The sequence below is a fragment of the Gorilla gorilla genome, chromosome 13 (genome assembly GCF_029281585.2).
Source record: "Gorilla gorilla gorilla isolate KB3781 chromosome 13, NHGRI_mGorGor1-v2.1_pri, whole genome shotgun sequence".
In the NCBI taxonomy this organism is placed as follows: domain Eukaryota; kingdom Metazoa; phylum Chordata; class Mammalia; order Primates; family Hominidae; genus Gorilla; species Gorilla gorilla.
In genome coordinates, this window is record NC_073237.2 from 30,487,494 (window position 1) to 30,512,367 (window position 24,874).

General features: G+C 41.0%; 2 protein-coding genes across 4 annotated transcripts; one reads left to right on the forward strand and one right to left on the reverse strand.

Annotated features, from left to right (window-relative positions):
• Positions 1-1,944: 1,944 nt before the first annotated feature.
• TOPORS (TOP1 binding arginine/serine rich protein, E3 ubiquitin ligase) lies at positions 1,945-24,436 on the reverse strand. Of its 3 annotated transcripts, XR_010130171.1 has the most exons (4): positions 24,065-24,436; positions 22,391-22,585; positions 12,875-15,935; positions 1,945-6,910 (listed from the first exon to the last, which is right to left on the reverse strand). XR_010130171.1 is itself a non-coding variant. In XM_031014456.3 (3 exons), the coding sequence occupies exons 1-3, from the start codon at positions 24,065-24,067 to the stop codon at positions 12,996-12,998; spliced, it is 3,138 nt and encodes a 1,045-aa protein (XP_030870316.2). In that variant the 5' UTR covers positions 24,068-24,436; the 3' UTR covers positions 12,156-12,995. The 3 variants fall into 3 exon arrangements, 2 of the variants coding, with proteins under 2 accessions (XP_030870316.2, XP_055207693.1); XM_031014456.3 differs by lacking the exon at positions 1,945-6,910 and having other exon boundaries at positions 12,156-15,935; XM_055351718.2 differs by lacking the exons at positions 1,945-6,910; positions 22,391-22,585 and having other exon boundaries at positions 12,156-15,935; positions 24,065-24,409.
• SMIM27 (small integral membrane protein 27) lies at positions 22,675-24,638 on the forward strand. Its single transcript, XM_031014457.3, has 3 exons — positions 22,675-23,768; positions 23,855-24,110; positions 24,432-24,638. The coding sequence occupies exons 2-3, from the start codon at positions 24,066-24,068 to the stop codon at positions 24,552-24,554; spliced, it is 168 nt and encodes a 55-aa protein (XP_030870317.1). The 5' UTR covers positions 22,675-23,768; positions 23,855-24,065; the 3' UTR covers positions 24,555-24,638.
• The last annotated feature ends 236 nt before the right edge of the window (positions 24,639-24,874 follow it).

Genomic DNA, 24,874 nt, shown 5'->3' on the forward strand with positions numbered 1-24,874 from the left:
TGTTTTTTGACCTTAAAACATGCAACATTGCTAACTTCACTTATTTGTTCTAGTAATTGTTCTGTAAATTCCTCTAAGTTTTCTAGATAAATAATGATGTCATTTGTGAATACATACTCTAACTTCTTCCTTTCCAATCTTTATGCCTTTTATTTCCTTTCATTATAATTTTTCTTTTTGAGACAGGGTCTCACTTTTGTCAACCAGGCTGCTGCAGCCTCCACTTCTCAGGCTCAAGGATCCTTCCACTGCAGCCTCCTGAGTAGCTAGGACCACAGGTGCACACCACTACACCCAGCTAATTTTTGTATTTTTTTGTAGAGATGGGGTTTCGCCCTGATGCCCAGGCTGGTCTCAAACTCCTGAACTCAAGCGATCGCCCATCTCGGCCTCTCAAAGTGCTGGGATTACAGACATGAGCCACCATGCCCAGCCAGTTTTACTTCTTTCTTTCCAGTCTTCATGCTTTTTGCCTCCTTTCTTTATTATGGTACCTCCTAGAGCCTCCTATAGAAAATAGAATGGTGACAGTTGACACCATTACTTTATTGCTAATTTCAGTGGGGAAATCATCAATGTAATAATAATCACTTTAAATAATATGGTAGCTGTAAATTTTTCTTAGATACCTTTTATCAGATTGATGAAGTTCTCTTTTATTCCTAGTTTGCTGAGTTTTTATAATGCATGGGTGTTGAATTTTTCAAATGTTTTTTCCTGCATTTATTGAGGTGATCATATATTCTGTTAACATACCAAATGTCATTGATCAATTTTTGAACGTTCACCCAACCTACCATTCCTGGGATAAATCTCATTTGGTTTTAGATACAAAGGATGCTATATCATGACCAAATGAGTATTTTCATAAATACTTTTGTGTCTGTGTTCATGAGGAATATTAGTCAATAATTTTATTTTCTTGTAATGTGTTTATCAGGTTTTGATATCAGAGTTATGCTAGTCTGATAAAGCAAGAGTTTGTTTCAGATTGGTATCATTTTCCCCTTAAATGTTTAACAGAATTCACCAATAAAACCATTTGGGCTTGACATTTTCCTTGTTTGAAGATTCTTTATAATGAATTCAATTTCTCAATTAGATATAAAGCTATTCTGACTTTTAATCTTTAATCAGTTTTGATAAATTGTGCTTCTCAAGTGTTAAAATAATTGGTAGGCCATTAGACTGATGTAGCTCTAACACCCTCATGAGGAAAATGAAACTTAGTTTAGCCAATCACAGTTGGCTAACTGGGACATTGGTTATATTGTCATAAATTTCTCACTTGGATAGTCCAAATAAGGCAAACACTCAAACTTTAACCAATGAAACAATTTCTTTGCTCTGTGTCCCTTCAACCCCCTCTAACCGAGCCCCAAACCACTTCTGGTTTGTAGCTGCTTAATTTATGAATCACTGCTGGAACACCTTAATTTTTTTTTTTTTTTTTTTTTTTTTTTTTTTGAGACAGAGTCTCACTCTGTAGCCCAAGCTGGAGTGCAGTGGCACAATCTTGGCTCACTGCAGCCTCCACCTCTAGGGCTCAAGAGGTTCTCCTGCCTCAGCCCCCAAGTAGCTGGGACTAGAGGCATGCGTCATCACACCCAGTTACTTTTTTTGTATTTTTTTAGTAGAGACTGGGTTTCACCATGTTGCCTGGGTGGTCTCGAACTCCTGAGCTCAGGCAATCCACCTGGGAGCTTGGCCTCCCAAAGTGATGGGATTACAGGTGTGAGCCACCACGCCTGGCCAGCTTGAAATTTTAATGTGGAAAAGTTTATATTTTAACACAAGGAATTTGATCATTTCCTCTAAATTGTTAAATGTATTGGCATATGGTGTTCGTGATAGACCTATTATCTTTTTGCCTTTTTAAAAAATCAGTCTTGCCAGGGATTTACCAATTGCATCTTTTCAAAGAACAAACTTTTAATTCAATAATTTTATTTTTTTTAAGAGACAGGGTTTTGCTGTGTCATCCAGTAAAATGGACTCCTTGGATATACGTTAATCAAATATAACTTTAACCTCTTTTAGCTATAACTCTTTGTATTCTTTTAGCTATAGTTCTCTCTCCATACACACATATACATATATATTTGTATACACTCTACATATTATTTTATACGTGTGTGTGTGTGTATTTAGTGGTTGCACTAAGGATTATAATATGTATCCTCAACTTATCTCAATCTATTTAGAACTAATATTGTACCACATTAAGTAAAATGTAAGATCATCACAACCATGTAATTCCACCCCATCCTTTTTGCTATCATTGTCTGAAACTGTACTTCTATATGTTATAAAATACATACTACAATAATACAATGTTATAAACCTTGTTATAGCTTGTTGTCTTTTAAGTAAAATAAGAAAAAAATTAGTTTTTGTTTTTCCATGCTGTTTGCTATTTCTGGTGCTATTCATTGCCTCTGGTAAACACTGGTTTCCAACTAATGTTATCTCACTTCTGTCTTCTCCAATTTGTTAAGGCTTCCAGTAACTTTTTCATTTTAGGTTTTTTTTTTGTGTGTGTGTAGTTCCAGGATTTCCATTGTTTCTTTTTTCTACTTCTCATGTCTCAGCTGAGAACCACTATCTGTTCATTCATTAAACCATCTTTTCCTTTAAGTTCATACACATATTTCTAATAGTGTCTTTAAAGCCCTTGTCTGTGAATTCCATCTCGGAACCTGTTTTGGTGATGGCTTTTTCTCTTGACTATGGGTTCATTCACATGTCTAGTATTTTTTTTATACTGGATGCTATAGATGTATTATAGAATCTCTGGATTCTATTATTTTACTCTCAAGAGTATTACTTTTTGTTCTAGCATTCCACTGAATTACCAATGAATTACTTTAAACTTACAAAGGCATTGTTTACACACTGTGGTAGGTCTGTTTCAAATTTTGCCCTTCTTGCAAGGTAAGTCCTTAGTCCTGAGTCATAGTCTTCCACAGTAAGCTGTGGCCCTGCATGTTCCAGTGAAAAGTCCTACATGTTTCTCAGCCCATCTAAGTTGGTGGGATTCAACCTCCAAGTTCTATATTCCTTGTGGTGGTGGCTGAAATGTATCTATTGAGCCCTTTTAGCTTTCCAGCTATTGCTTACATGGGCTTTTTGGAATCTTCCCTGCACATGTACATTTCAGGGTCAGGTAAAGATTTGAGTGAAAGTTATACAAAAATTTTAGGGCTTGTTTTCTGTGTCTACTTTCTGAAATTTCTCCCTCAAAATGCAGTCACTCGGGCAGCCCCAGGGTCCATCTTCTGACACAATGTCTGTGGCTCTCTGCTTGCATTCTAGTCTCCCTATGGACAGGGGATGACCCTCAGATGAAACGCCAAAGAAACTGTTCTCATACAGTGTCATCTCCATCTTTCAAGGGTCTAATTCCCTCCAGTTTCTGCTTTTTGATTGCCCTCCAGTGCCTTCACGTTCTTTATACCCTTATGTTTTGCCTATGTTTATAATTATTATCTCATGCAAGCTACTCTTCCAATACCTCGATTTGGGTTTTAGCTGAGAAAAAGAAATCAGATCCAAAATTCCTTTAAAAAGGTAAAGACATGCCTCCTTCTATGCTACTAGTGGGAAATAATGTATTCCTGAATAACAACAGATTTAGAAAACATCAACAATTATAGTATAGATTATATCTGAAAGAAATGAAGTTCCAGAAATGGAATCATTTGACAGATTCATAGGTAAAAATTGACCAAGGCCAGGAAAGAAGGGGAGTGTCACAGAAGGATTAGGTGATATCTTATCACCTAATACCTAGGTGATGGGTTGATAGGTGCAGCAAACCACCATGGCACACATTTACCTATGTAACAAACCTGCACATCCTGCAGATGTACCCCATAACTTAAAATTAAAAATTAAAAATTAAAAAAAAATCTCAGTCTTAGACCATCTCCTCACCTGGGCATTAATTTACTCAACACATTTACAGAATATCTACTGTACGTCAGGTACTGTGAAAAACACTAGATACATGGAGATAAGTGGAAAAGAGTCTCTGTCAAGAGCTTAGAGTCTGAATGAAGGAGGAAGAAGACACAATAAAGATGTAAAAACACAAATAGTAACTGCCAAATGTGAAGTGACATGGAGAAAACTATTTCAATACAGTGGTAAGGGAATACCTTTCTGAGGAGGTCACATTTCAGCTGAATCCTGAAGAAGAAGAAGGAATTAGCTATTCAAAAAAAAAGCAGGTAAGCCGGGCACAGTGGCTCATACATGTAATCCCGGCACTTTGGGAGGCCAAGGCGGGTGGATCATTTGCAGTCAGGAGTTTGAGACCAGCCTGGCCAACATGGTGAAACCCCATCCCTACTAAAAATACAAAAAATTGGGTGCGGTGGCACACACCTGTAGTCCCAGCTACTCGGGAGGCTGAGGCAGGAGAACTGCTTAAACCTGGGAGACAGGGGTTGCAGTGAACCGAGATCATGAGATCACGCCATTGCCCTCCAGTCTGGGCAACAGAGCCAGACCCCGTCTCAAAAAAAAAAAAAAAAAAAAAAAAAAAAAAAAAGCAGGTAAAGGGGTATTCCATACAGGGAGACAGAATGCACAGAAGAGTTTAAAAAAAAAAAGTGAAAGATGCAAGATGCTTGTAGCTGGAACTCTGTGAGCAAGGAGTAAATGGTATTGCAAGTGGAGCTGAAACAGCAGCATCTTTAATGCAAGGAATGAAGTGCAGTGAGAACATACTGCAGGGTTTTCTGTTATTGTTGTTGTTGTTTATTTAATTTTTTTGAGATGGAGTCTTGCTCTGTCACCCAGGCTGGAGTGCAGTAGTGCCATCTAGGCTCACTGCAAGCTCTGCCTCCCGGGTTCACGCCATTCTCCCGCACCCACCACCATGCCAGGCTAATTTTGTTTTTGTATTTTTAGTAGAAACAGAGTTTCACCGTGTTAGCCAGGATGGTCTCCGCCTCCCAAAGTGCTGAGATTACAGGTGTGAGCCACTGCACCCAGCCATACTGCAGGGTTTTAATCAAGGAATAGCATAATCTGATTACACTTTTTAAAAACCTCTCTGGCTCCTAGCCAGAATGAGATCAGTTGGGAGGTGACTCAAGTAAGAGATGCTGAGCGGCATAGATAAGGACATTGTGGTAGAGAGTGTAAGAAGTTAATTGAGATATATTTTAGAGACAGGATTGAGTGGCTGGCAGAGGAAAGGAATGAGAAAAATCGAGGATAAATTCCAGGTATCTGGTTTGAGCAACTGGGAGAATGGTATTACCATGACTAAAGTGGAGAATATGGCTTTAGAGCTTACCACATTCTAGTGAGGGAGACAGACAGAAAAGTAGATGTTATGTAGTAATAAGTGCTATGAGGAGAAATAAAGTAGAAAAAGGAATAAGGAGTAATGGGGCTGCTTATATTAGATGAGTTGGTCAGATCACGTAAACAAGCTCAGGCCAACGTGCTGGAGGATGAGAAACCACATAGAGCCCAGTAACCCCAGGTGAAGGCTTAGATCAGCCGACCTACAAGCTGACTGAAGACATACAAGAATGCCAGTCAAGACAGTCTTGGCAGGCAGTATCTCTAAGAACTAATATGACGCAGATACTGGTTTTGGTAAACAGGCAGGGTTTCTGTTTGAGCCTGTGCTGATCATAACTGCCCAGCCAGTCACTCAGTCCTATCTCTAAAATATATAGGTGGTAGAGAGAAATAGGGTTGAGGAGAAAAAGGTGTAAAAAAGCCATTATGCCAAATACAATGAGCAAGAATACTACAAAAACTTGCCCTCTAATGTTGTACAGCTTATGAAGCTGATGTACACCAATCTGCACGGTTACCAGTTACTGATTTCCTTCACGATACTTAGCAGCATGCACGTACGCAGAACTGAAGAGCTGGGTTCATCCAGACTGAGATCTTGCTAGGTAAACTGTTAGCCAACTACAGCTTGCATTCCAAATCTGGCGCGTGTCTTGTTTTTGTACAGACCAAAAGCTAAAAATTGTTTTAACATTTAGAAAGTGTTGTAGGCCAGGCATGGTGGCTCACACCTGTAATCCCAGCACTTTGGGAGGCCAAGGTGGGAGGACTGCTTGAACCCAGGAGTTTGAGACCATGCTGGGCAACAAAGCAAAGCTCCACCTCAATTTGAAAAAAAATGTAGAAAAAAACAAAGATTATGTGACACAGCCTGTGTATGGCCCTAGAGGAAAAGTTTCCCAACTCCTAAAGTAGGTAAATGATGAAAGAAAGAAGGGCAAGTGAGTTGGAGGTATTGCAAGGAGAGTGATTAAAACATTATCTGGAAAATCATAACTGGACATGAAGGAAAGCAAAGGAGAGTGACTGATAGAGTAGAATCTAAAGATGGTACTTCCCAGTCCTATATTCTAAAAATCCTATTAGATTTCCTTGGAGGCAGCCTAACCTGCTCCACCACAGCAACGGTTTCTAACATAATCATCACATGAAGGTAAGAGTGAGGTGCTCCCAAGAACCTAAAAATAAGATTAACCTCTCAAAAAGTCTATGTTCCGTAGTGACGAGGGCACTGTATTAGATACAGGAGACACAACATAAAATTGAAGAGGCAAAGAAAGTATGTGGGACTATGGGAAACACTTCTTGGCCTCTTTTGAAAGCTTCTTTTCTGTTGCCAGCCAACTTTTCATATTATGTTCCCTAGAATTCTCACTTACGTCTGCTTCTCTTGCTCTATCTCCTCTCTCTGGAGTATCTCATCCTCCCACAGCCTCAGTACTACTCTGTTTCACAGCAACTCCTAAATCATTTCTCTAGCCCCAATCTTGCCTCCAAGATTCACACTCCAATTTTCAGATGCCCACTGGAAATTTTCCTCCTGATGAGTATCTTCTATTTCATCTGTGATGGTGGGAATGTTGTATACCTTTACAACATTAAAAAAAAAAAAAGAGTGGATTAGAAACATAACCCAACTAAAAAGAATAAATAAGTTAAAAATAAAGAATAAATTAAAAATAAAGAATGTGGTAGCCACTAGCCTCATGTGGCTATTTAAATTAATTAAAACCAAATAAAATTTAAAGTTCAACTCCTAGGTTTTACCAGCCACATTTTAAGTGCTTGATATCAACATATGGCTAGCAGCTACTATAGCACAACTCCAGGCTGCTTCGTTTCAAACAACTAATTTTCCTCCCCAGACTATTCCTATTCCTATTCCTATTTCTCACTGTGGATATTGGTATCACCATGCATCCAACTCTCATATTGAAAAAAAAAAAAAAAAAGGTCTGGTCATTCCAGACTTTTCCCTCTCCTTCACAGCCCATCTCCATTTAAATTGTACCCAAATATTGTCTCATGTACCTCAGAAATCTCCAATCTAGCCCCTTCTCTGGATCCTTATTGTCCCTGTTCTTGTACAGGCCCTTCTGATATCTGGTTTGAGCTACTTGTCAGAGCTTTTTTTTTTTTTCTTTTTTTTGTGTGTGAGACAGGTTTTCACCCAGGCTGGAGTGCAGTGGCGTGATCATGGCTACTGCCGCTTCAAACTCCTGGATTCAAGCAATCCTCCTGCCTCGGCCTCCCAAAGTGCTGGGATTGCAGGCATGAACCACTGCATCAAGACAAGACCTTCTTAAACAGTCTTTTTCTGAGGCTTTCCCTACTCAAAACCTTCTTCTACATTACTACTAGTTGTTTCTTAAGAACAAATCTAATTGTTCCATTCCTACCTTTTTTAAGATTCTTGTTAGTTCCATCCTATTCATCCTTATATCCCTAGCATTTAGAATACTCTTGGACTCTATGTACTCAATGCCTGATGAATAAATGAGTTTTACAAATAGAAAAGCAAAGGGATATCCCCTTGTCCAGGAGAGAACTATTTACCTATTTACAGTACAAACAGTCATGCAGATAAGCTGGAACCAGCCTACTCCAAGCAAATTGTAGAAGATGCCTAACTTTGCCCCCTTATTACCCAATGTTCTAGAGCAACCACAGTTACAGATTCTACAGGTAGGAATTTGGCCTCAGAGCTTAGCCTAATTTGAACTCCATTTCCTTGCCTCTTGCTTTCTTCAAGGACAGATCCAATGTTATTTACCATCGCCCAATATCTTTGCAGGTAAAATAGGAAAGAACTTACCGATTTTCATGACATTGTAACAACTAATCCTACTGTATTTTTTAAAATGGCCATATCCCACAGTTTTCTAATAACTGATTCAGGTTCTGACTAAAAACCAAGAATGAGGAAACAATCATTTATTCAGCACATTTTAAATTTTCTCTGCATGCCAGCTGCTGTGGAGGAAGACAAATATAGTTTAAAGGAAGATATAATCACAGTACAACTATTTTCTTCTCCATCCTGTATCTCCTGCCATCACAGAATGCCTTTCTTGTTGAGGATATACCTACAGCCTCGCAGATCATTATTCTCAATTCCAGTCACCTTCAGCTTCACCCGTTTCAATTTCAGTCACCTACTTCCAACAATGCCTACAATTAGGCACTCTCTAATATATATATTTTGTCTTCTTACTCCTGCCCTTGTACCTACTGGAACCCCATTGGAAAATGAATCCCTTGATACTCTCCCTGTTCTCCAAGTATATTGGCCATGTCATAGCTTCACTTCCCTCCCTACTCAGCCTAGGTAACAGAATGCATGAATTCCGCTACTCTCGCCACTCTATCCCTCAATTCCCTTGCCCCTTTGTCCTTTTACTGCTCACACCCAGAACATCCAATCATAAATCCACCCATTTATTCATTTGCTCAGTACAAATACTAAATGAATACTATAGGTCCAACATTAGTTTCTGCTTCTACTTCCAATGTTGAATGCTGGTGAGACAAAAAGAAGTCACAAATCAGTGTCCCACAAATTCAAATATCCCATCTCAGGTGAGGCCTCAACACTAATCAGCAATTCTTAACCCTCTCTCTGTGCCTTTCAAGGGGCATTTTTTCCACTCCTCCTCATGATCCAACCTTCTCAGAAGATGGCATTCTTCCTACTTCATAGAGCAAGGAGAGGCTTTAGGGCATGTATTACCTCATCTTAATGCATCTACCCACAAATGCTTTTTTGTCTAATTTTACCTCCTGCCATTTTATAGTGAGACTTGCCTTTGCTTGTCCATTGCTAATTTCATTTCTCTGTGCTCTGGACCATCTTTCTCATTCAGGAACTTTGTTTCATTAGTCAACCTTTCCTTCTCAAGGGGCTCTCTTCCAAAAAAGGTTCCTCTCTCCCTCCCATTTTAAGTTTCAAAACAAAAACAAAGCATATCCTTTTTATTTTATACCCCTCTAAACTCTATACTCTTCTAAAGGTGCATCCACACTGAATGCTGAGGAAATCAAGGGTTTTGACACAGGGAAACTCCTCCCTCTCCACTTCCCATTCCTTGCCCCTGTTGGTGAGAATGCTGGGAGTGGCAACAGCCTAAACCAGATCACACTTGGGTTCCAGCACCCCAAAGCACCTTCCAAAAATTTTTCTGCATCCAGAGATGTGCTACTGGCTTGCTCAGCATGTCTACATCCTGCACTGGCAGGGGACTGCAATTATTCTTCACAAGGGAAGAATTCCCAGCCAGTGTGGGTTGTCAGCTTGCCTCCTGTAAACCCCTTTGTACACACTGCCCATCTTTACTACAGACTGGATGAGTTAGTGAGGCCTTTTAGATTGGCTAGCCTAGAAATTGGGGAAGATTGAACTCCACTACTTGGAGTAGGAGGTAAAAAGTAGTAACAAATTTTCATGTTGTGAACCTCAGGATCATGATCATGAGTAAGGAAGCATGAATGGTTTAGTTACATTTCTTACACAGATTAAATGACAAGTCACTACACTGAGAACCTGAGGTAAAATAAAATGGCATGGACACTGAATTCAGATGAACATATTAAAAGAATATACTATTATTCTAAAAGTTTATAGATAGTGGAGCTTCTTGAAAGCAGGCCTTAGCCCATTTTCAAATTCTCCAGGTCCCATTCATTCACCCAGTGTTTTAAGCATGTTGGTTGTCAAGTAGTTAAAGAGTCTAGCAGTACACTGATACATAGCTTCACAGAACTTTCAGACTAGTGGGAGATAAGGCATTTAGTAATCAACTGCTAATTGTGATGAGTGGTCTGAAGGAGCCTGGAGTTGTTTGAAGCAGTTTTGGGGAGGTGGGAAGAGGGCACGCTTTTAACAGAAATCTAGTTTAGCCAGGGTGGAGTTCAGCTTCCAGCAGAAACTGCCACGAATGAAAGCTCTCATGTAGTCCGGAGCAGCACCTCCATAGCCCTGGAGCAGCCTAGCGTGGCATGAGCCCAAATGAAGTGACAGAAATGCTGAAGATGGGCCAGAGCCTAATTAGGCAGAAATTTATAAACCATATTATGCTGTTGGATTTTTTGTCTGCTTTTAATATCCTAAGAAAATAGGAAGCTACTGAAGGATTTTAAGCAGATGAAATGAAAATTTAAAAAGATCGGCAGGGCACGGTGGCTCATGCCTGTAATCCCAGCACTTTGGGAGGCAGAAGCAGGCAGATCACCTGAGGTCAGGAGTTCGAGACCAGCCTGGCCAACACGGTGAGACCCCCATCTCTACTAAAAATACAAAAACTAGCCGGGCGTGGTGGTGGGCACCTGTAATCCCAGCTACTGGGGAGGCTGGGATAGGATAATCACTTGAACCCAGGAGGTGGAGGTTGCGTTGCAGTGAGCCAAGACTGTGCCACTGTACTCCAGCCTGGGCGACAGAGTGAGACTGTCTCAAGAGAAAAAAAAAATCTTTTCAGTGCTGCATCACAAATGGATGGGGGAAAGGAGCGGGTGCAGACCAACAATGAATGCAGGCTGACCCATTATGGTAGCACAGATGAAAGATCTTGGCTACCCAGATCGGATGTGAATGGTATAGACACAATAGAAATATCATAAAAATCATTAGTGCCAAGGATTTGGCAGCTGAATGAGGGGGGCTGAAGGACAGGGATGAATCAAGACTTGGCAATTTTTGGCTTGAACACCCAAAAGGATGATGTGCCATGTATTGTTTTCATTAAATGTTTAACGGAAAACATGATGTGAAATTACTATGTGGAATAGTGTTGTTTTTAATACTTAAGAAAAATTACATTGTTAACTACAAAGTAATTTCAAATTTAATGTGTATTTCTTGATCAACTATAGTCTTCCCACAATTTCTCAATGTCTGAGCTTAAAAATTGCCAACATCAATTTTAGATTCTTCTTAAACAATTTTCTACTGTCCTTAGAATAACGGATTCTAAACATGGCCTACCAAGACTGTTCCCACCCTGTCCTTTGTCTAATCCTGCTTTTAGTTCTTGGAATATGCTAGGCTCTTCATCTGCCTTTGGATCCTTTGCCAACAGCAATTCCTCCCCCGTTAATGCTGGCTTGTTTTCTGGATTCAACTATTACATCCAATCATGATTAGATCCCCATTCACTTGTAAGGGAATTATACTTTCTCCTCAGAGAACGTATGATAGTTTATAATGTTATACTTACATAAATATTTGTCTTAACAGTCCATAAGCACCATGAAGGCAGGGAGCATAACTGCTTTGCTCTATTGATAAAACAGAACCGCCAGGTGCAGTGGCTCATGCCTGTAATCCCAGCACTTTGGGAGGCTGAGGCGGGCAGATCACGGTCAGGGGTTTGAGACCAGTCTGGCCAACATAGTGAAACCCCGCCTCCACTAAAAACACAAAAATTAACCAGGCATGGTGGCGCGTGCCTGTAGTCCCAGCTACTCCGGAGGCTGAGGCAGGAGAATCGCTTGAACCCGGGAGGCAGAGGTTGTGGTGAAGTGAGACTGTACCACTGAACTCCAGCCTAGGCAACAGAGCCAGACTCCAACTCAAAAAAAAAAAACCAAAAAAACAAACAAAAAAAAAACCCCCAAAACTTAGTGCAGAACCTGCCACATAGTAGGCACTGCAATTTCTACTGAATAAAGAATGAATACGGTAGCAAGGGAAAGGCAAACTGAAGGCTGAATTAAGATTTAACTCAAGCTCCACCGTTCAGTGGCAATCCTACATCAGCATAGATGTAATTTTATCATCCCTAAAACAAGATAAAACATAACCACTTTATATAAAAGAACTACCAATGTAAAAGAAGTATGACAAGGGTTTTTCATGTTTATTTAGCAAGTTAAATGCTGTTTTTACTGATGATAGAAAGCAAATAAGATACTCCTCAAAATCAAAGAAAATAATTAAAACTATAAAGTATTTGTTCACCTGAAGTTCAGTATTTGACATAATTATGCCCTTAGCTACTTTCAAGATTTTAACTTTACTAAAATAAACTTTAAAAAAAAATACTGCATAGGAAAATGTCTGATTCTTGTTTTAAAGTGTTACTGTTTTATTTTTTTTCTTTTGTTGAATACACATTTGTTTTACTGGCAGTCCAGATAAACAAGTATATAAAGGAAATAGTAAATTTTTATTTTGGCAGAAGATAAACTGTGCAGATTAAAATGCCTCAATTTAACCTGAAGAAATGGTTTTGAATCATATAAATTTTTAAGAAGAAAAATAAAGACTGTCCAAAGGGATTCTCCTAGCTTATAACACATTTCCAGAATAACTCTCAAAAAAAAAAATTCAAAAATACTCATTGACTACCTTAAAAATATGTCAATACCGTATGGCTTTATGAAATAACTTCTAAAATTTATATAATTTTTCTTATTTAAAAAGGACCCCAAGTTTTAAATAAGCTGCTAGCAGTATCATTTTCTTCACTTAAAAGTGCATATCTTTGAGGGTGGGACATACATTTTGAACAAATAATGATTTTTACAAATTAACACCAAAAAAAAAATCACTTACAATATTGTAAGGAGGAAGAGAGTTTTCACCAAATGTCATCTTTAAATAGACTGCAGTAGATGACATTCTTCCTTTTTCCTTTTTATAACATCATAATTCTCAATGAAATGCTTTGGCAGTTTTAAGACATATCACAGTCTCTACCAAGACATACTGACATTAATGATGTCCGTGGCGATGGCAACTGCCTTGATGGCTCAGTTTGAATAGACACAATGTTACTGGGCTGGTTCTCCAAATCAGAAACAAAGGTGCTCTCTTCTCTTACATCGAGAGTTTGTTCAACTGAAGCTGCCAGAGGTGGAATATTATCTACAGTTTTGTTGGCATTATTCAAGTTGTTAGTAAGTGTGGCAATATCACATTCCTTGTCCAGCACACCAAATTCAGCTTCTATTGTAACTACATCTTTAGTTTCAAATGGTTCCAAGGAAGGAGCCAAAAACTCATTTTGTAGAGGGTCTTGAGGACCACTATTGTCACATTCTGTATCCTCCTTTACTTCAGAATCCTTATCACTGTCACTGTCAATGGTAATTACAACTGGGGAACGTGAAGCATTATCTCCATGGTGTTTCTTATGCTTCTTCTTATGTTTCTTCTTTTTCTTTTTATGGTGTTTAGTTGTATCAGTAGCTTTTCCTTCATAAACTATCTCTACACTTAGGCTCCGGGTCTTCCTTTTTCTCCTTTTGTGTTTTGTCTCTCTGTCTGATGATCGGCTGTCTGAAAAGGTATCACTCTCATTTTTGTAGTTTCCATCCAATTTTGATGAAGATTTTTGGTAATGACTGTCCTTTGCTTTAGAAGCAAATTCACGAGATGGCTGAGCCACTTCGTTAGTACCCTCCAAATGCCGTGTTTTGTATTTTCGTTTCCCTCCAGGCTTTTCATTTCTCACCCGGTCAGTCCCGGTAGATGCAGTCCTTGATCTGTTACTAGACAGGCTCCTTGATCTGTGCCTTTCATAGTAGTAATACTTCCTCTCACTGTGATTATTTTTTTTCCTAGCATTTGTTCTTTCAGAAAAGGACTGAACTCTAAATTCTGGACTTGAAGACTGTCTAGAATAATGAGCTCTGGACAGAGTCCTCCTCCTGTAAGATGATTCGTACCCATCCCTGTCCTTGTTTCTACTGTAATAAGTATACTCCCATTTGTATCTGCTTCCATAATTATTTCTTAAATAATAACGATCTCTATTTCTGCTCCGTGATCTTCTTTTACCATGATCACTGCTACGAGACCTTGATCTGCTTGTGCTTTCACTACTTAGAGACAGAGTTTGGCTTCTTCTGGACCAACTGCTATCTCTAGTTCTTGATCTCTTTTTGTCTCTTCTCCCTCTAGGTCTGCTACTTTCCCTGCTTCTGGATCGTTTACTTTTCATTCTTTTCTTCCCATGATGCTTTCTATGATTCTTCTGATCATGCCCACTTCTACTCTGAGAACGTGAATCTGAACTTCTTGATCTTCCCCTCTTTCTGTGTCTATGGTTATATGGAGAATATACTCTGTCTCCTCTTACAGATGAGTTCAGGTTTCTGGGAGATGACAATGATGTAGATCGTTTCTCTTCCTTCTTTGATTTGATTCTTGTACTAGTATCACAATGACCTTTATTTATTTGTTCATCCTTTCCAAGGACAGAGTGTGGAGATGAGCATCTACTAACATCGCTATCACCAGAACTGTAAGATTGCTCCTGTTCTTGTGTCTTCACTGTCTCCATTTTCTCATAAGAACCTAAGTCCTCAGAATCAGAGGACAGTTCAACAAGTTCTGGGGTCCTCTCAGCTAGTGGTTTAACAAACCCAACAATGACACAATTATCTGAAGAATCATCACTGTCATTATTTAGGTCGTCATTGGTTTGTACTCCTTGTATCTGAGACGTGGCTCCTCCTGTGACAAGTTCTTCATCTGAACTGTCAGAAGTATTTAAAAGAGAAGACATAGTAACGTGTACCTGCTCTGAGCTTGAGTAAGATGGTCCTGGAGTTTCATCATCCCATGGTGCCTGACTAACAGTGGCTACATTAATATCCAGCTCTTGGGTCTCAGCCTCATCTGGAGATATTGTTATGACTGAAGAATCAGAATGGCTGCCTTCTTCGTATGAAGGAGCAGGGCAATCATAATTGGCATGCTGGTCAAAGGCTGCCATGTTAAAAGGAGATCGGGCAAAACTGATAAATTCATGTATAAAATGCTCAGTTCGATTAAGTAAAAATGGTCTTAAATCAGACACAAATGCCTGACTCTCCAAGTCATAGCGAGTAACATTACTCATGATAATATGCTGGACAATATTCACTAAAGATCCATGAGCTCCAAAAAGAACTGTAAGTTCACGTTTTAACCAGGGGACTAATCTGTGAAGGCAAGCTGGATTTCTACGGAAAAATTCAGCTGAAATATCCCTGTAGCGGCCACCATCTTCAATATTTCTAACTCGAGCACCAGCACGATAAAGAGTTCGTCTAAAATTAATAATATCTTGTTCTTGAATTTTCCGCAAAGATCTTTCATCTGCCGTAGTTGGCCTCCTTACTGCAATCTGTCTCATAAATTGAGGAATTTCAACATCTCTAGGTCTTGTTGAAATGCCTAACCCTTCAAACAGTACTCCACTATCTGGCGGAGTTGTTGTTCTTCTGTTCACAGGACCACTAGGTGAATAAACAGAAGCATTTCGTTCCCTTGTCAGAGTTGTACGGTAGCGAAATCGTCGATCAGGGGTGACAAAAGAACCATTATACGAAGGCCTTAGGACATACTCCTTGAAGTCATCTTCTGCCCTCACAGAATGGAAAATAGAATCAAAGGGCTGTTTACATAGTGGGCATTCAGCTTTGTTTTTTGACCACTCCTGTACACAGCGAAAACAGAACTTATGTAAGCAGCGATCTAAGTAAGACACATTATCAAATCTATCCAAGCATATAGGACACTTAGAATCAGGAGATGCATCAGCTGGTACTGTCTGTTGCAATTTGCTAGTGCCAGCTTTAGGTGAAAAGTTGTCCATTTTAAATTCCTTAGCAGCTGATGCCATTATCTGTAAAAGGGAAAGAAATATATCAGTAACCTGATAATAGAGGAATGACTAAATAGTCTCAACAAAAATGCAAATAAAGACCTTGAAACATATTTTGGTGAAAATACTTAAGTGACCCATTACTTTTGTTTTATTTTATAAAGGGGCACTGTAGCATAGTAATATAGTGCTTAAAGCATAAGCTCTGAAGTCAGATTTCCTAAGACTGAATCCTGGTTCCACACTACCAGCGTGATTATGTGCCAGTTAGTATCTCTGTGCTTTAATTTCATCTGCAGGTCAGTGATAACAGAATCTGCCTCACAGGGTTTGTGAAGATGTAAAAAGCCCTTAGAAAAGGCACCTGGTACATAGTAAAGCTCTCAAATATTATGTAACATTCTATTATTCTTTTTAAAAATAATTTGAGAAATATCTGACATATAAAAAAAAGTACCAAATACCCATGTATCCACCACGTATGTTATGCCCCTTATCTTCCCCTCCTATCACTCTCTAGAAAACAAAAAACAAAAACACCACACTCCTCAGTTGATGTTATTTCTATGCATGGCTTTATACCTTTCATATACATAGGCCACTAACAATACAGACTACTGATTTATCTGTGATATTTTGTATGTACTTTTCTAAAACAACTTTGGTGACATAACTTACATACCAGAAAGTTCACCTGTTTAAACCAATCCTATGATTTTTAGTGAAAGATTCTTTTTTCAACCTTAGAAAGCTAATTTTAAAAAGGGAGAGGAAACTTTTAGTGAAGATTAAATAATAAATGAAAAAGCAGCCAAGAGGCAGTGCCTGGCTCACAGTAGGTGCTGAGTAAATGTCAGCTGTTATCATTACTACACTATTATATTCAGTTAATCACTCATTCCATTCAGCATTCCTAATAAGCCTTCCTTTAGCTTTTTTCTTTAATCCAAAAGTCAGGCCACAGAATATCTTGAAATCATGTTTTTGGTCCCCTTCCCTATTATCCTTTCCCATAAGGATGACTAGAATATTAAAGATTAGTTTGTTTTATCAGTTTACATTGGCTCAAAACTTTGCTAGAGCTGAAATCTAATACGCGTTTTGGCTTTATCTCATAAACTCCAAAGCTGCATTTTATACTAACCATTTTGAGTATATTGACTATTGGGGAGTCAGGCGCGGTGGCTCATGCCTGTAATCCAGCACTTTGGGAGGCCAAGGCAGGCAGATCACCTGAGGTCAGGAGTTCAAGACCAGCCTGGCCAACGTTGTGAAACTTTGTCTCTACTAAGAATACAAAAATTAGCCAGGCATGGTGGCAGTCACCTGTAATCCCAACTACTTGGGAGGCTGAGACAGGAGAATCGCCTGAACCCAGGAGGCAGAGGTTGCAGTGAGCTGAGACTGCACCATTGCAGTGGGTGACAAGAGTGAAACTCTGTCTCAAAACAAATAAACAAACAACAACAAAAAACTACTAGGCCCTTGGTTTCCCAGGGCCTAATATTCATCTTCCTCCACCTCCTTTATCACAGGAGGTTCCATCACTAGTCAACTGGGGTCAAGTTAATCAAATAACAGAACTGTAATTTTCTAAACAGACTCATTGGCCTTAACAAACTATAAGAAAAACCAATAAACAAAACCCACAACAAAAACTCATGACTGAAATACAAGTATTCCACCATAGCTTTCATATTAAACCTGCTCACTTTAGGGCATCTTGGCTTTCTCAGAACCATAACTTAATAGAGAATCAATTAATGCTAAATATGCGTTTCTTCAGAGGTCCAGGTATGTCTAGTCTTCTATTTACTGGACTGAAAATGCAAAAAAAATCACTGTCCTGGAAGGTCTGGAAAAGCAGGATTATAAATACATAATACTGCTTTTTTGTTCACAGTCTAAAACCCTAATACTGCACAACCTTCTCAGCATTTCCCTCTACTTTTAACATTTTTTAATCTGCCTACTCAAGAAATTTAAAGAAACACACACATAAAAATAAAAACCTTTCAGTTCAGAGACTGTGTGTGTGGTAGAGGGAAGGAACAGAGAAAAGTTGGGAGGGAATCAAAGAGGTTATCAAAAGATCTGGACTGAAGACCAGGCTTCACCTAGAACTAGCTCTAGTTAATGGGAAGAAAACCACATTACTCTAGACTTTAGTTTTCTCCTCTATATAATGAAGGGATTACTGGACTTGGAAAAAAGACCCGTGAATTCCAAGTTAATACATTTTATCTTCACTTAGTTCTCTGAAATACAATTTTAGTGTTTTCTGAACACTTCCAGTTCACATAAAAATTACAGCTGAAAATGAATTTATTAAAGGGAATTATTAGGTAGTAAACTTGAAGTTCAAATAAAATAAAATCTCAACAAAGTATGATTTTTTTAAAAAATGAAACCTTACCCTTCCCTTCTCTAGTTTTATAAGCCTGTTAACCACTTTGACAGTAAAAGGTGAATGAATGACTGGTAATGTCCTCCATAACAGGTTAAAAAATAATAATAAATTAGAATTCATTCTTGTATTTCTACACAGGAATCATTAGCTGAAAAGAATAATCTTAGCCGGGCATGATGGGCACACCTGTAGTCCCAGCTACTCAGGAGGCTGAGGCAGGAGGATTAACTGAGCCTGGGAGGTCCAGGCTGCAGTGAGCCATAATTGCACCACCTCACTCCAGCCTGGGCGACAGAATGAGACCCTGTTTCAAAACAAACAAACAAACAAACAGTCTTCATCAGAAACATCAAAGAGGCGGGGCACGGTGGCTCATGCCTGTAATCCCATCACTTTGGGAAGCCAAGGCAGGAGACCCTTGAGGCCAGGAATTTGAGACAGCCTAGGCAACAAAGCGAGATCCAGTCTCTATTTTAAAAAAGAAAAAGAAACATCAAACAATTGGAATGCATGTAGATCATCAAATAAGTAATTAGCTCCTCAAAATCATCACTAAATACTAAATTAAAATGTTTTTTAAAACGCAAATGAAGTCGAACATATGACCCGGCAATTACACACCTAGATATACCCAAGGGAAACGAAAACTTGTCCACACAAAAAAACTGTATATGAATATTCACAGCAACTTTAGTCATAATACCTCAAAAGGAGAAACTCAAATACCCATCAATTGATTAACAGATTAATAAAATGTGGTCTATCCATACTATGGAATTTTATTTGGCAATAAAAAGGAACAAAGTACTGGTACCATGTTGTAACATGGATGAAACTTTTTATTATGCTAAATGAATGAAAAAAAAAATTCACAAGAACCCACATATTGTATGATACCTTTTATATGAAATGTCCAGAATAGGCAAATCTAGAGAGATGAAATGAGGCTGGTGGCTGCTGCTGGGGCAGTAAAGAGGTTTATTTCTGGGGTGATGAAAATGTTCTACAATTAATTATTGTGATGGTTGTACAACTCTGTAAATATACTAAAAAATCATTGACTTACAAACTTTAAACGGGTGAACTTTATGGATGGAATGTAATCTTTTATTTTATTTTTTTGAGACAGAGTCTTGCTCTGTCGCCCAGGCTGGAGTGCAGTGGCGCGATCGTGGCTCACTGCAAGCTCCGCCTCCCGGGTTCACACCATTCTCCTGCCTCAGCCTTCCCAGTAGTAGCTGGGATTACAGGCGCCCGCCACCACGCTCGGCCTTTTTTTTTTTTTTTTTTTTTTTTTTTTCTGTATTTTTAGTAGAGACGGGGTTTCATCGTGTTAGCCAGGATGGTCTCGATCTCCTGACCTTGAGATCCGCCCGTCTCGGCCTCCCAAAGTGCTGGGATTACAGGCGTAAGCCACCGCGCCCAGCCCGGAATGTAATCTTAACAAAGCTGTTTAAAAATACAAATTAAGGCATAAAAACTGGGATGACTAGATACAGATTAAGAGTGGTTGATTTGCTGGCCGGGCGCGGTGGCTCACGCCTGTAATCTCAACACTTTGGGAGGCTGAGGCGGGCAGATCACCTGAGGTCGGGAGTTCGAGACCAGCCTGACCAACATGGAGAAACCCCGTCTCTATTAAAAATACAAAAATTCGCCGGGCGTGGTGGCGCATGCCTGGAATCCCAGCTACTCAGGAGGCTGAAGCAGGAGAATCGCTTGAACCCCCGGGAGGCGGAGGTTGCAGTGAGCCGAGATTACGCCACTGCACTCCAACCTGGGCAACAAGAGCGAAACTCTACCTCACACACAAACACACACACACACACACACACACACAAAAGAGTGGCTGATCTGCAAGAGACGTTCTGAATTTAAGTAGCAAAGGTAGACCCGATGAAAAACACAGTGTTTCAGGTTCTGTAAGAAGCCTGTGTTACGGGTTTTCCATCCTAGCACTCTAGGAATTAGGACATTTCCTCACAGGAGACAATCAGTTCTTCCAGTCACACTTCCTAAACTGTCTCCCAAATCCTAAATGAAGTTCACCATCTTTAGTATAAACTGATTAAGCCAAAACTTCCCTTTCCCGAAAAATCCTCAAATCTGGCTTTAACAAGGATAATAACAATTCGGGGAAATTTCAGATAATTAATATGGACACACATCTAGGGAAAATGGATGGGGGAGATAAAGAATCAGGAAGCTCGAATCTATATTTCAGGAGACTGGATATTTGAAAAACTGCGCAATGATATAAACGAAGTATAACTGCTCTGTAGAATTAAAGTTAGACTTACTACAAAAGTCATCTATGGCCGGGCGTGGTGGCTCATGCCTGTAATCCCAGCACTTTGGGAGGCCGAGGTGAGCGGATCACAAGGTCAGGAGATCGAGACCATCCTGGCTAACACGGTGAAACCCCGTCTCTACTAAAAATACAAAAAATTAGCCGGGCGTAGAGACGAGCGCCTGTAGTCCCAGCTACTCGGGAGACTGAGGCAGGGGAATGGCGTGAACCTGGCAGGCGGAGCTTGCAGTGAGCCGAGACTGCGCCACTGCACTCCAGCCTGGGCGAAAGAGCAAGACTCCGTCTCAAAAAAAAAAATAAATCAATAAAAATCAAAAGTCATCTATGGCATACACTGTATATAAAATTTAATCATCTGCTGATTACATTTGCGGGAGTGATGTTAATTCTGCTGCAGAGCCAAGGCTGAGAATCGCCACCACTTAGTAGGTGTGTAACCTGGAGGAAGTTTTTTCTCAAAATCTCACGTTTTCTCAATTCTAAAATGGAATTGAAAAGGTGGTTGTGTGACGGGACATATTTCATAAAAACCCTTAGCACAGTGCTTGGTGCACAGTAAGAACTCAACAATGTTCTCTATGTTACGTGAACGCGAAGTGAATTTCGGTAGCTCATCACCCATAACCGATTATATGAGTCCAGACAGAGGATAGTTTATAACAACAAAATAATCATCATACTTAATATAATTATTATACTTAATATTTCTAGGCAAAGTGACTAAAAAGGGTTCACGAGTAGATGAAATAGAAAGATCACCCAAGTATTAAAAATAAACTGGTTCCTACCTCTTGCCACCTTAAAGAAATCACTGTACCTCTCTGAACTGCATTTAATCAACTCCAAAAGAAGATACAAAAGTCATAGGATCTCAGTAGATCCTATCAAATTTATCCAGATCCTATCAAATTTAATCCAATTCCAGCAAAAAGAATTGGCTGGGAACCGTTCGCCTCTAAAACCACTCATTCCAGACAAGTATGATTGATTTTAGCTGATTGTATAGCTTTCTTTGCATTTCATGGACAAAACCCAGAAAGCTCTCACCACTATTAACTTAAATCTTGGGCAGCTGTTTCTTAATTTATCTTAAATAATCTTGAAAATTACCTATCAAAAGGTCTACTCCGTTTTCCTCTTAAATCACTATGTGGCTCATCTCAGCACTGCCCCCTTCCAGCCTACAATCAGCAACCCATGAGGAAAGCTGCAGTAACTGGATGGATGAACAAGTCACGGGCAATTTCTGCTCAGAATGTTTAACACAACACAGACAAGTCCCAAGTCCCAAAGCCACGGTGATAGTCGTTTACTTTGGTTCAGAACTGCCACTAGACTAAGATAAGCACCATGAGCATTACATAACCACAACGAACTTAAATATTGTTATTCCCATTTTACAGACAGGCTCAGGGACTTAAGGGACCTAGGCAAGGTCACATATCCTGTAAGTGGTGACGCCACGATTCAGTCTCATTGCTTTTTGCTTTTCCCTGAGACCAAGCTCTTTCCAGTACACGGCCAGGCTCGCGCCCCTCGGGAGCGCTTGTGGGAAGAGCAACCCTCGCCTGCCCGCACCAATCCACAGGTGCGCGCAGGAGCCGCTCGGGGGCCCTGGCCCTGGCCCGCCGAGGCCCGGACAGCCCCGCAGGCCATGACCACAACCCTCGGGTGCCGAGGTGCCGCTCCAGGCGGGAGCGCCAGCTCGCACGGCCCTTCCGACCCCCGCGTCCCGTTGTTCCGAATCTCACTCACCTCGGAGGATGCGGGCGCAGGCCTGGCTGGGGCGCTCGCCGCGAGCTCCCGGCAGCCCAGAAAGCTAGGTCGGTGACGGCAGGATCCGCGAAGGCGTACCCGGCGACTTCTCCGCCTACCCTCCGAAGCGGGAGCAGGCGGGGGCGCTTCACCCTCCTCGCGAGACAGCGGAGACCCCAGCGGCGGCTGCGACCCCTGTGACGCAAAGGGCTCATCACCAATGGCAGCTCGGAAGCAGGGCAGAGAGCGAGACCCACCCCCCAGCTCCCGCGCATCAAAACACAACACCCGCCTTCGCCACGCATGCGCAGCAGATGGACGCCGGCCTCGGGGGCGGGGCTCAGCGCACCGGCCCAAATGCGGCCCTTCCCCCGCCGCTCCAGACCCGGGAGGAGGGCAGCGCGACCCTCCCCATCTTGTTACTGGTACTCAGCCACTGGGGACACTGACTGAATGTTCGCCTCTAACTTACCCGGAAAACACGAGAACTAGTTCGATGTCGTTTCAACCTCACCAAACTCTGCGGAAACTTAGGAAATTATCTCTAGTGTCTAGATAGGGGAATTGTTAGACCGACTTGAAGTCTCTCACCTCCTGTTGTACGCCTCCCGGAAGCAACACCAGGAGTCCAACGGGATCCCAAACCAGAGCCCAACCAGTATCCTATAAAGTCTTCAGAGAGGGATCCCCTCCGGGCTGGGGAGAAACAGGACAACCTAACAAAACAGGGCCTGGACTCCTCCCTAAACAGACCACGTTTTTCTCCGCTCTTCCCCTTCCCACTCCCTGAAATCTAGACTAAAACTCTTTTAAGATAACTGCGAGGTATAAAGAACGTCTAGAGCCTAAGCGGCCCGTTGCCAGATTCTACTCCTCAGGCCTCAAATGTGAGCGCCCCAAACATTCTAGAGCTGAACCTGGTACGCTCGCCCACCCAACTGCCGTGCTCGGGGCTTAGTATTTCACGCGCGGCAGTTCAAGAACATCAGACACGCTCAACAAACACTTGTTGCTTGACTGATACATTATGGCGGGTAACGCGTCCCACGTATTTCTTCTTAGAGATATACATTACGCTATACGTTTCTGAAGAATGGCTCGATTTACAGGGGTTCCCACAACGATTTGTCACATATAAAAGAGTGGGTGGTATTTTTACGTCAAAGATGAACAGGCGAACGTCCATCTAAATCGTGTGGCATCAGATGCGGGGAGGCGTGGGGGAGGGAGCGGGGGAGAAAGCGTTAATTCTTCCAGCTTTAGAGCCAGACGTAATATTTAAAACGTGGATTGTTTTTCAAATAAACTTTTAAATGGACACGACAGCACCTTATCCTGCATTACTACTGCATTGCAACTAGAAAGAAAACCAGTGGAGGTACGCCTATCTCCTATCTCTCTAGTTGGCAAAAAAAAAAAAAAAGCAATTTTTAACATTTTCTCGTTTATTCCCCTCTCTAAAAGGCGGGCAAGGCCCCCGATCACGTGATACCGCCCCCCAACTCCGGGCGGAAGAGGCCAGCGACAGCGCTGCACGAAGCGAGTGGGCGGGCGCTCGTGCCCGGCTAAAAGATGGCTGCTGGCGCCGGGCAGCCACCGCCTGGGAGGTTACTGTAAGGCCCGCAGCTCCCGCCAGCTCCCGCCAGCTCCCGCGGACTGCTGCCGCCTCCTTACCATGAAGCCAGTAAGTCGTCGCACGCTGGACTGGATTTATTCAGTGGTAAGTCCCGGGGATCGCGGGCCCCCACCGTGTCGACTCACTGGGCCCGCAGACGGAAAGGCCCTATTTCTTCAGCACCCAGAAACTCCAAAATCCATTCCTGAATTAAGCATTTCACTCCCTCACCTCGACTCCGCCTCTTCCTGGAGGATACGATCTTCCGCTTCTTACGTAAGGGCTGCTGGGTGTACCCGCCACTGGAACCCCATTTATTCGACTTTGTTACTTTAATTCCCACCTTAGCAATGGCAACGGTAACCTGACGGGGGCGAGGGGAAATATCAGGTAGATTTCACACCTCCTTTGCGATTTTTGGTTTAGTTGCTGCTTGCCATCGTTTTAATCTCCTGGGGCTGCATCATCTATGCTTCGATGGTGTCTGCAAGACGACAGCTAAGGAAGAAATACCCAGACAAAATCTTTGGGACGAATGAAAATTTGTAACTCTTCTGGATTTAATTATCTGAAAATACAGTTCTTTCCCTCATGCTTATGTAGATATAAAAATAAAATTCATAATGCAAAGTTCCCAAGTTTATTTTTGCATTATCCTTTATAACAAGCACTAGTATGCAAATTTTTCACTTAGAGATTTTAGTATTTTACATTCTCATGACAAAATTAACAGCAACCTAGATCTGACAGTCTTGAGTGTCAGATCATAGTTGGAATAAGCTTTTCAATCAAGTTTCTAAATTCTTCAAAAATGATTCGGAAAGATTTCCTTTTTTTTTTTTTTGAGACGGAGTCTTGCTCTGTCGCCC

Excerpts from the sequence above, each read along its gene's own strand:
- TOPORS (XM_031014456.3), bottom strand. Across the intron at positions 15,936-22,390 it reads CTGCGCCCGCATCCTCCGAG|ATAATGGCATCAGCTGCTAA; the intron begins GTGAGTGAGATT and ends TCCCTTTTACAG.
- SMIM27 (XM_031014457.3), top strand. The coding sequence starts at position 24,066 with ATGAAGCCAGTAAGTCGTCGCACGCTGGACTGGATTTATTCAGTG. Across the intron at positions 24,111-24,431 it reads TGGACTGGATTTATTCAGTG|TTGCTGCTTGCCATCGTTTT; the intron begins GTAAGTCCCGGG and ends TTTTTGGTTTAG.